General features: G+C 38.8%; 1 protein-coding gene across 1 annotated transcript; it reads right to left on the minus strand.

The window, feature by feature from the left end:
- Nucleotides 1–976: 976 nt before the first annotated feature.
- On the minus strand, nt 977–8425 carry LOC140871372 (uncharacterized). The gene is made up of 5 exons (XM_073273860.1): nt 7912–8425; nt 6720–6818; nt 2058–2821; nt 1640–1699; nt 977–1168 (listed from the first exon to the last, which is right to left on the minus strand). Exons 1-5 carry the CDS (start codon nt 8423–8425, stop codon nt 977–979), a joined length of 1629 nt encoding a protein of 542 aa, XP_073129961.1.
- Between the last annotated feature and the right edge of the window lie 3010 nt (nt 8426–11435).

Here is an 11435-nt window from a genome sequence, read left to right on the forward strand (position 1 = left end):
TATATCCTGTCCCATGCCTTGGTAAAGCAATCTGTAGCTTGGTCATTCTACTATTGTAAGAAAATTATAAAACCTGGAAGAAGCTGGAATAATATTTTTCCCAATGAATTATGACATACCTCCTGTCTCTAGTGTATTCGTGAATTATTAGAAAGAAAAAAAAAACAAAGTAATATATCATAGATGACAAAATGTTATTCACTCTTCTTTTGTCTCATACATATTTTTTTATGGTTGTTACTTGAGAACTTGTGATCATATGATTTTCATTTTTTGCTTAACTGCTATGAAGACTGTGGATTCATTGAACTGTGTAAATCTCTATGTATAACAGGGAAACATTAAGTCATTCGCGAGCAACAATGAATTGGTAGACACGCCATAGGACATGGTTGTTCGTATGGAATGGGATTGGAGATACCTTTTGGTTCCTGGAGTTGAGAATAATCAATTATATGAATTACGATTACATACACCAAAAAAGGCATTCATGGAAGAGGAAAATGATCTTCGCTCCATTATGGATTCCTTCAAGGTGAATAAAGTGGTTGCTTGATGCTGATCCTTTTGGAAGCTATTTTCCATTTTTTAATTTGTTAAAGCAATCAAAGTTTCTGTATCTTTTGGTAATCTCTCTCTTTAAGATTGTGGAACTATATATTAGTTTTGGTTAAATGAATGCAAAAGTTACGTTTGAGTTGAGAAATGTAGAGATAATTGACATGCACAATGTTCAAAAAGATGTGCAATTCAATATTTGAAAATCATATTTGTCCCATATTTTTCAAGTGTTGGACATTCTAATTTTATAAACAAAGATTCATACCAAAGCCATGATTTCTTCAAAAGCTGAAAGTCCATTCCCATGATTTTTCTGTCAGAGCAGCAATGCGTGAAAAAATAAAATAACGAGCTTCTGATAAGATTAATAGATACTTCACATAGAAGTAACTTTTATGTACGACAAACATAGTTTCTAAACCATTTGCAAGATTTTGATACACCTAGATGAATTGGCAGTAACCACCAGATTTGATTTGCCTCTCCAGCAAACTTTCAAAACGAACTGTCCATTTGTATCTTCAGTCTTCTTACCAGTTATGGAATCAATGGAACCAAATTTGTGGGAGGTAATGAGCATTGGTAAAGATTTGTAATAGGCAAATACCTGCAGATCATTTACATTGTCATTTAAAATTTGAAGATTGGTAAGATTCAGCAAAATTCCTATATGAACATATGATAGCCAGAACTATGAGGCTATATACTTTGGACAAGTAATAAACTATTCCTGTTGTTAAGAGACTGGGTAATACAGCAGGATAGAAGTCACAAGCACGAGTAGACACCAGGAAAAAAGAAAAAACATGTTGAAGCCTATTGATTAATTTTTATGAATGGTGGCTTAGTGGAGCTTATAGTACAATTTTAAGATAGAGTATCAAAATAAAGAAAACCATGGACAATGGACATGTATGATCAAGAGTGCCAAAGGAAATCAGTAGGAACCATAACTAACAGCTAAAAAGGCCAATAAATTTAACTTTAGTTGTAACTGATCACAACACATGATTCTCTCCAATTCTTTTTTGTTATCACATCAACTATAAGGACGGTGAGAGTTTAAATAGACAACCACCTTGTTTGTTTCAGAACCACATGTAGTATATCCATCATGAGCTGATAGAGCCACAAAGTTCTGTAAGAGCAGATAGCAGAGTTAGGCAACAAGCATTTTCCTAAGAAATAAAAGATGACCATATAAAGCAGAGTCATGACCAACCTTGTCAAACAGTAAGTCTTGTAATCAGCAGCTAATACCTATGCAAATTTCCTCTGGTTAAAGTAAGTACAATTCGGTAAAATGCATCTTCGACAGCACAGGAGAACAGAGTCAGAGTTGATCATATAACAATTTTCACAAGCAAACAAAGCTTTAAAAATACATAAAGAAAAGAAACGCATGAACAAAGATTTACCAAATGTCAAGTGCGCATAAGAAGATCTCAATGGCGACTATAATTAAAAACGCTATGAAGCAGATGTTTGTGAACAACATTTCTTGTTTCGGATTCATCATTACCATTGGACATATCTGGTTTTATAAAGACGTGGGTATTCTTCATTGATATTCCTCTAGACAGAGCAACATAAAGTTGTCCATGTGAGAAGACTGGCTCTGGTAAGTACACCCCAACAACTGGAATTGTTTGACCTTGTGATTTGTTGATTGTCATAGCAAAACACAAGCGTATAGGAAATTGTTTCCTCTTGAATTGGAATGGATAACCCTCGTTTTCAGATGGAGAGAGAGGTATTCGAGGTATCAAGACCATTTTCCCAGCATGTTGTCCAATCGAGATTTCTGCATAGATAACATTATTACGAAATTCTCGGCAAACCATTCTAGTACCATTGCACATACCATCAGAGGGATCTAAATTCCTAAGCAACATGATAGGACAATGTTTTTTAAGTACGAGCCGGTGAGGAGGTAAACCATTGGGTGTTAAACCATTCAAGAACTCTTCTGGATATGAATTATGTGTGTCATCGACTGCTTCATCAAAGCTAAGGAATTGAATGGCTTCTCCAGGGAACAATGATATAATTTTTTCATTCAACGTATCGACATATGTATTTTTTGTTGATAGAATAGCTCGCTCAGTCATGTATGTTGATGAAAGATAATTATCATATAACCCTTTGTAAACACTGTCTATCATTTTATTTTTTGATACTTCAATGCTTCCTTGGGACACTTTTGTTATGATCTGTGATGGGAGTTTGATATTTCCATTGTCATCCTCAGGCTCCTCTCCTGTACCCACTCTTAGCAAGAAATCACAAAAAACAGGATCATTTTTGGTGCGCATGTTTTCGTGAAGAAGAATGATTTGTCGGGAGAAAAGTTAAGCCTCATAAATGAGGCGGTGGGTGGCTTGTCAATTGTGGCAGCAAGTGGCTTGGTTATGCAATTATGCATTACAAGTGTACGTATAGAATTTTCATTCTCACACTTTGGACCTATAATTAGGTGTGTCCGATTCTCAGTTTGATCATCCCATATTCAGTTCTTTTCTCTCGTTCTAAATAGCATTCAATACTTTTGAGTGTGTTTCTATATATATTTGTGAGATAGGTTTTCTCTTGTATTAAGAGAGTGAGTGTCTCTTTGAAAACAAAGAGAGAGGTTGTAATTCTCCAAATATTATAGTGGAATCTTTTGGTCTTGCCCGTGGTTTTTACCCTAATAATTTTAGGGGTTTTCCACGTAAATCTTGGTGTCTATTTTATTCTTCAATTTCCATAGTTTCTATCTCGTGATGCCGCACCTGGGACCAACAAGTGGTATCAAAGCCTTGGCATAAAATTTTTTAAAATTCTGAGTATGCTCTGTGGTTGCAGCTTTGACTGATCTTCCACATCAGAAAAGATTTTTTGAAGATTTTATAAGGCAGGATTCTTGTAGTCAAGATGACAACAAAAAACGAGATAGAAAAGTTCAATGGGAGCAATTTTTTGCTGTGAAAATTGAAGGTGCAAACAATTCTGACAAAGGAGCGTTGCTTGACAGCTATTGGAGATAGACCGACGGACGTCACGGACGATCAAAAGTGGAATGAGATGAATCACAATGCTATTGCCAATTTGCACTTGGCAATAGCGGATGAAGTTTTGTCAAGTATCTCTGAAATAAAAAGCGCAAAAGTTATTTGGGATACTTTGGCAAAACTGTACGAGGTCAAGTCACTACACAACAAAATTTTCCTAAAGAGAAAGCTCTATACTCTTCGGATGGCGGAATCCTCATCGATGACCGAACATATCAACACACTGAATACTTTATTTTCCCGGCTCACGTCTATGGGGCATAAAATAGAGGAAAAAGAACGTGCGGAGCTTCTACTTCAAAGTCTACCAGATTCATACAATCAGCTCATCATCAATGTTACCAACAATGTTCTTTCGGATAATTTAAATTTTGACGACGTCTTAACTGCGGTTCTTGGAGAAGAGAGTCGTCGAAGGAACAAGGAAGATAGGTTGGCAACGTCGAAGCAAGCAGAGGCTTTACCGATGACGAGAGGAAGATTGACGGAGCGTGACTCCAGTGGGAGCCACAGATATGGTAGATCCAAGTCAAGAAGTAAAAAGAAGAATATTTACTGCTTTAAATGTGGCGGTAAAGGGCACTTTAAGAGAGAGTGTACGAAGAGCATCGAAAAGGGATCTCAAGAAAATATGGCCAGTACTTCAGGAAGTGGTGAAATATTATTCAGTGAAGCAGCAACGGTTGCGGAAGGCAGACACAGATTTTGTGATGCAAGGATTATGGATTCAGGAGCGACGTGGCATATGACGTCAAGGAGAGAATGGTTCGACCAGTATGAACCAGTCTTGGGAGGATCTGTATTCATGGGAAATGATCATGCCTTGGAAATCGCTGGGGTTGGTACCATCAAAATCAAAATGTTTGATGGCACTATTCGCACCATACAGGAGGTACGACATGTGAAGGGCCTGACAAAAAATCTTTTGTCTTTGGGGAAATTGAATGATATTGGGTGCAAAACCCGTATCGAGAAAGGGATCATGAAGATTGTGAAAGGCGCGCTTGTGGTTATGAAGGCGGAAAAGGTTGCTGCAAATCTGTATGTATTGTTGGGGGAAACACACAAAGAGGCGGAACAAGCTGTTGTATCAATTGGTTCAGGAGAAGAATCAACAGTGTTGTGGCATAGAAAGCTTGGACATATGTCAGAACGAGGAATAAAGATTCTCTCTGAACGGAAGCTGTTGCCAGGGCTTACAAAAGTGACTCTACCCTTTTGTGAGCATTGTGTTACCAGTAAAATACACAGATTAAAGTTTGGCACATCTACTGCCAAAAGCAAAGACATATTGCAGCTGATTCATTCTAATGTTTGGCAAGCACCGGTTGTATCCCTAGGAGGAGCGAGATATTTTGTCTCGTTTATTGATGATTTCTCTAGAAGATGTTGAGTGTATCCAATCAAGAAGAAGTCAGATGTTTTCGAAGTCTTCAAAGTTTTCAATGCGCGGGTTGAACTTGATTCTGACAAGAAAATCAAGTGTTTGAGGACTGACAATGGAGGAGAATATACCAGTGATGAGTTTGATGCATTTTGTCAGCATGAGGGCATCAAAAGACAGTTCACGATGGCTTACACGCCTCAGCAGAATGGAGTGGCGGAGCGGATGAACAGAACTTTGTTGGACATAACAAGGGCCACGTTGAGTACTGCGGGTCTACCAAAGTCATTTTGTGCAGAAGCAGTCAAAACCGCTTCTTACATCATCAATCATTATCCTTCAGTGGCGATTGATTTGAAGATTTTGATGGAGGTGTGGACTGGCAAGCCAGCTGATTATTCTCGGTTACATACATTTGGAAGTCCGGTGTACGTTATGTACAATGAACAAGAAAGATCGAAGTTGGATTCCAAATCCAGAAAGTGTATCTTCTTGGGCTATGCTGATGGAGTAAAGGGGTTTCGCTTGTGGGATCCTACTGTCCATAAGCTTATTATCAGCAGAGATGTTATCTTCGAGGAAGATAAAGTGAAGGGAGACAAAGGCACACTGAATTCAGAAACTACTATCATTCAGGTGGAAATAATACAGACGAAGATCAATTTTCTTGTGAAGCAGTACCGGAGCACGAGGAACAAGAACCAGTTGAGTCAGAGGTTTCCAAAGTGAGGCAGTCAACTCGAGAGAGAAGACCACCAGGTTGGCTTTCAGATTATGTCACTGAAAGAAACATTGCATATTGTCTATTAACAGAGGATGGTGAGCCATCGAGTTTCCATGAGGCTACTCAAAACTCGGATGTATCCCTGTGGATGACAGCGATGCAGGAAGAATTGGAAGCATTGGACAGAAACAAAACTTGGGATCTTGTTACACTACCACGAGGAAGGAAAGCTATCGGTAACAGATGGATCTTTAAGATCAAGCGTGATGGCAATAACCAAGTGGAGCGGTATCGTGCAAGACTGGTTGTCAAAGGGTACGCTCAAAAAAAAAGTATTGACTTCAATGAGATATTTTCTCCTGTGGTTCGACTTTCAATAGTCAGGGTAGTATTGGCATTGTGTGCGGTGTTTGACCTACATCTAGAACAGCTAGATGTGAAAACTGCATTTTTTCATGGTGATCTTGAAGAAGAAATTTATATGCTCCAGCAGAAGGTTTTGCAGAAAAAGGCAAAGAGAACTTGGCTTGCAGGTTGAACAAATCTCTGTACGGTCTCAAACAAGCGCCAAGGTGTTGGTACAAGAGATTTGATTCCTATATCATGAGCCTTGGGTATAACAGACTCAGTGCAGACCCTTGTGCGTATTTCAAGAGGTCTAGTGATGATGATTATATCATTTTGTTGTTGTACATGGACGACATGTTGGTAGCAGGCCCCAACAAAGACCGGATCCAAGAATTAAAGGCACAGTTGGCTAGGGAATTTGATATGAAGGACTTGAGACCAGCAAACAAGATTCTAGGGATGCAAGTTCACCAAGACAGAAGCAATAGGAAGATTTGGCTTTCCCAGAAAAATTATTTGAAGAAAGTCTTGCAGCGCTTCAACATGCAAGATAGTAAGCCAGTTTCAACCCCTCTTCCTATTAACTTCAAGTTATCTTCTGATATGTGTCCTAGCAGTGAAGCAGAGAAGATGGAGATGTCTCGAGTACCGTATGCATCAGCAGTGGAAAGTTTAATGTTCGCCATGATTTGTACAAGACCAGACATTGCACAAGCAGTGGGAGCAGTCAGTCGGTATATGGCGAATCCTGGACAAGAGCATTGGAACATGGTTAAGAGGATCCTTAGATACATTAAGGGTACCTCGGATGATGCATTATGTTTTGGAGGATCAGATTTTACACTCAGGGGCTATGTGGATTCAGATTACACAGGTGATCCAAATAAGAGAAAATCTACTACTGGTTATGTGTTTACATTTGCAGGAGGTGCAGTCAGCTGGGTTTCAAAACTTCAAACAGTTTTAGCGTTATCTACAACGGAGGCAGAATACATGGCAGCTACTCAAGCTTGCAAGGAGGCAATATGGATTAAAAGGTTATTGGAGGAGCTTGGGCACAAACAAGAAAAGATTCCTCTGTTTTGTGACAGTCAGGTGCCTTGCACATTGCAAGGAATTCAGCCTTTCATTCCAGGACTAAACACATTGGAGTTCAATTTCACTTTGTTCGGGAAGTAGTAGAGGAAGGAAGTGTGGACATGCTGAAGATCCATACAAAGGATAACATAGCTGATTTTTTGTCCAAGCCAGTGAGTACAGAGAAGTTTGAGTGGTGTAGATCCTCAAGTGGCCTAGTAGAAACGTAAGCAGCGGGAATGGAAAGATTGAAAGGATGTGTGGAGATGTGTTTGATTCTCAATCAAATCTCCAAGTGGGAGAATGTCGGGAGAAAAGTTAAGCCTCATAAATGAGGCGGTGGGTGGCTTGTCAATTGTGGCAGCAAGTGGCTTGGTTATGCAATTATGCATTACAAGTGTACGTAAATCCGAGAATGAAAATTCTCAATAGAATTTTCATTCTCACACTTTGGACCTATAAATAGGTGTGTCCGATTCTCAGTTTGATCATCCCATCTTCAGTTCTTTTCTCTCGTTCTAAATAGCATTCAATACTTTTGAGTGTGTTTCTATATATATTTGTGAGATAGGTTTTCTCTTGTATTAAGAGAGTGAGTGTCTCTTTGGAAACACAGAGAGAGGTTGTAATTCTCCAAATATTATAGTGGAATCTTTTGGTCTTGCCCGTGGTTTTTACCCTAATAATTTTAGGGGTTTTCCACGTAAATCTTGGTGTCTATTTTATTCTTCAATTTCCATAGTTTCTATCTCGTGATGCCGCACCTGGGACCAACATGATTTTCATACACGGAAACAAATGTGACCAAATAAGGCTTCCATCAATAGTTTCGTCAATTGTTTCTCTAGGAATAACAGGAAGAACTTGTATAAAATCCCCTCCTAATAATACAACCTGTCCACCAAACGGTTCTTTATTGCCAACAATGTCTTGCAAAGTACGGTCAACAGCTTCTATTGCGTATCGTCTACACATCGGATCTTCATCCCAAACAATAAGTCTTGTTAAACGTAGCAGATCAGCAAGACCACTCTGCTTCGATATTGTGTAGTAACTATTTGCATGCAGCTTAATTGGGATCTTGAAGCGGGAGTGCGCTGTTCGGCCGCCCGGTAGAATAGAAGCTGCCACGCCAGACGTAGCAGTGGCGAGAGCAATCATTCCGCATGAGCGAACAGTTGCGAGAATAGCTCGATACAAGTATGTTTTGCCATTTCCTCCAGGCCCATTAACAAAGAACATCCCACCAGAGTTCCCATCAACACACTTCATGATCATTTCATAAGCTTTCTGAAACGACCCAAACATTCTAAAATAATATATGCGGAAATTTTTTTTTTTTTAAATAATACTAAGTAAAATAGATGTACATACATGCCCATACATATATGCACAAAATAAACAGATTTAAAAAATAACATAAATAAAATGCAACATTTTTACTTAAATAACCGAGTCAAACTTAAATAAAATACTGTCAAACAATCCCCTTAAAAGTTTGCATGCAATAAAAATTATTTAATAAAAATAGTACTAAAATTCACCACTGGAAAGACATAAAAGAAATAAATAAGAAACAGAGTTTAAAAATTCTTAAAATGTTCATAAAGACTCAGCCGATGGTTACGGGGGATCACTGCATGTCCGCTCATACGTCCTCACCACCGGTAGGAATTACATCTTCCTCTACGCACTCACCTGCACCATATAAGTGTAGTGAGCCTAGAGGCCCAACATGCTAACATAACGAGGGTTTAAAATAATTTAAATCACTGAAATACTAATACATAACGAATACATGAATGAGCATGCTTAAAAATCATGAATTATGACTTAAAATCTTACTTAAACTTGAACTTAAATATAATCATATAATACATACATAACATTGTTGAGCATATCATTTTTCTAACATCGCATGGTCATATCCGTAGTGTAACCTTAAACTTAAAAGGTTCGACTGATCAGTCTCTTAAAACCAACGTACGCGGCGGTGACGAATCACCTCTTACTGGTAGTAAACTACTCTTAAATTGACAGTAAACTGCCCTTAACATGTGGGGACTTGTCCCCCTTAAATTGTCACACTACTTCAACTTCCAACATAAAAATTATTTTCTAGCTCAACCTTAAACATTAAATCATGCCATAAAATTATTTCATGAATGCATGTACTTAAATAAAATGTGTGTCCTTCATATATATTTAATTTAATTTTTATACTAACATATAAATACTAAAATAACATTCATGCATAAAATAATTAAATATATATTTAGGACACATGCAATTTCTCATGGTTTGTACTGAACTGCTGGCCCTAACACTCAAGCCCATTTTCTTAAATTCTGACCCATTAACACTGAGACTGGCCCATTAACAAACTTAAGCCCAAAAATATATTTCTAAGCCCAATTAATTTATTCAAGCCCATTAACACACACTTGGCCCAATAACAACTTAATCTGGCCCAATGGGCCCAAAAGCCCAAAGACTGACCCAATAACTTCCATGGGCCCCAGGCCCATAAAAATTATTGGACTAACTTAATTAAATTTATTTAAGCCCAATAATAATTAAATTCAACCCAATTAATTAAATGGAGCCCAATTAAATTTTTGGATTTAATTAGGCCCATTTAACACTTAATTAAACTTAAAAATAAAAAATACCCGAGCCCGACTCACTTAACCCGTACCCGGACCCGCTAGACTTGACCCATGACTTACTGACCCGACCCGGACCCAACGACCCGACCCGGACCACCCCAAAACCCTACAACCCATCGCCCCCTTTCCCTGTTCTGCTCGGCCGCAAGCAGCAGCCCTCCTGCTCCGGCCGCCCCTGGCCGGAGCTCCGCTGCCCAGACGTAGCCCACGTCTGGGCGGTCTAAACCAGCCCATGGCCCCAGCCCCATGCAGCCTAGACCACCATCTCCGAACCCCCTTCTCAGAACCCTAAACCTGCGCCCCATGGAGGCCGATCGAACCAGCTCCAAATCTGGGCTCTTTTGGCTTGAACCATCCGAGCCACTCGAGCCTAGACTCACCTTAGACATCCTAGGGACCTTGACCAGCAGTTGTACGATCCATGGCTAAGAAAAACATGAGTGTATGTCAATCAAGGTGAGAAAAACGTGAGATGCTCAACCACCCGAGCCTTTTTCTGAAAAATTCTTGAAGATCTTGATGCATACACAACACACACATATTTTACTGATATGGCACAAAAAAAAGAGAAAGAAAACATGCCTTGCACCGTTGAATGGAAATAAAAAGACGTAGATGACGATTCCGGGATGACGGGGCGATGACAACCAACTTGGAAGCTTTAAAAAAAACGTCTATGGTGCCTTAAGCTTTCTGGCCGATTGGGAAGGTGATGGAGGCGGCTATGGGTGCTTAGGGTGAGAAGGAGATGGAATGAGCGTGTGTTAGGGGATTTGGGCGATGGTTTGGGTAGTTTAGGATAATAATTTTGGAAAAATAAATAATCTAGGAGATAATAGCATAATTAAAAAGGTTCCTAAGTTTGTAAAATATTTATAACTTAAATAAAATATCACAAATCCCGAAATATTAAATTAGGGGATTTTTAAAGATAATTAAAAGTCAATATTTTGGCTAAATTTGGATAAAAATGGACTCCTAAAATTATATAAAATTAAATACTGATAATTTTGAGGAAATAAAACTCAAAATAATATTTTTGGTCTCCTAAAATACTCATAAAATAATTTGGGTAGAAAGTTATCATCTCGTCCGTCCACGGTCCCGTCTACGCGATAAAATAATTAAATTCCCATAAATCATGAAAATCACTAATTATGGGTTAAATGCTTAAAAATAACTTAAAACATGCACAAATAATTTCACATAATTATTTAACCCGTAATCTAAAATTTTAAATAAATAAAATCCCTAATTATGCATGCGAATTTACGTACTAAAAATACTGGGTGTTACAATTCTCCCCCCCCCCCCTTAATTTGAATTTCGTCCTCGAAATTAAAGTACTTACCCGAACAACTCCGGGTAGCGAGTCCTCATGTCTGCCTCGGTCTCCCAAGTAGCTTCCTCCTCCGAGTGATTCAGCCACTGGACTCTGACAATCGATATGACCCGCGTCCTAAGTCTCCGCTCCTCCCTAGCCAAGATCCGCACTGGCCTCTCCTCATAAACTAGATCAGGTGGAAACTGCAAGGGCTCGTAATTCAACACATGCGACAGGTTAGAGACATATCTCCGAAGCATGGATACATAGAAGACATCGTGCACTGCCGCAAGCC

The sequence above is a fragment of the Henckelia pumila genome, chromosome 1, assembly GCF_033568475.1.
Source record: "Henckelia pumila isolate YLH828 chromosome 1, ASM3356847v2, whole genome shotgun sequence".
Lineage (NCBI taxonomy): Eukaryota > Viridiplantae > Streptophyta > Magnoliopsida > Lamiales > Gesneriaceae > Henckelia > Henckelia pumila.

Bases quoted from the DNA above. Each gene is read 5' to 3' on its own strand.
- LOC140871372 (XM_073273860.1), bottom strand. From the start codon at position 8,425: ATGATCATGAAGTGTGTTGATGGGAACTCTGGTGGGATGTTCTTTGTT. The intron at 2,822-6,719 runs GTACTCGAGACA...GAGTGGGTACAG, and splicing joins TTCCACTGCTGATGCATACG to GAGAGGAGCCTGAGGATGAC. The intron at 1,700-2,057 runs GTTGTTCACAAA...CTGCTCTTACAG, and splicing joins ATGAATCCGAAACAAGAAAT to AACTTTGTGGCTCTATCAGC.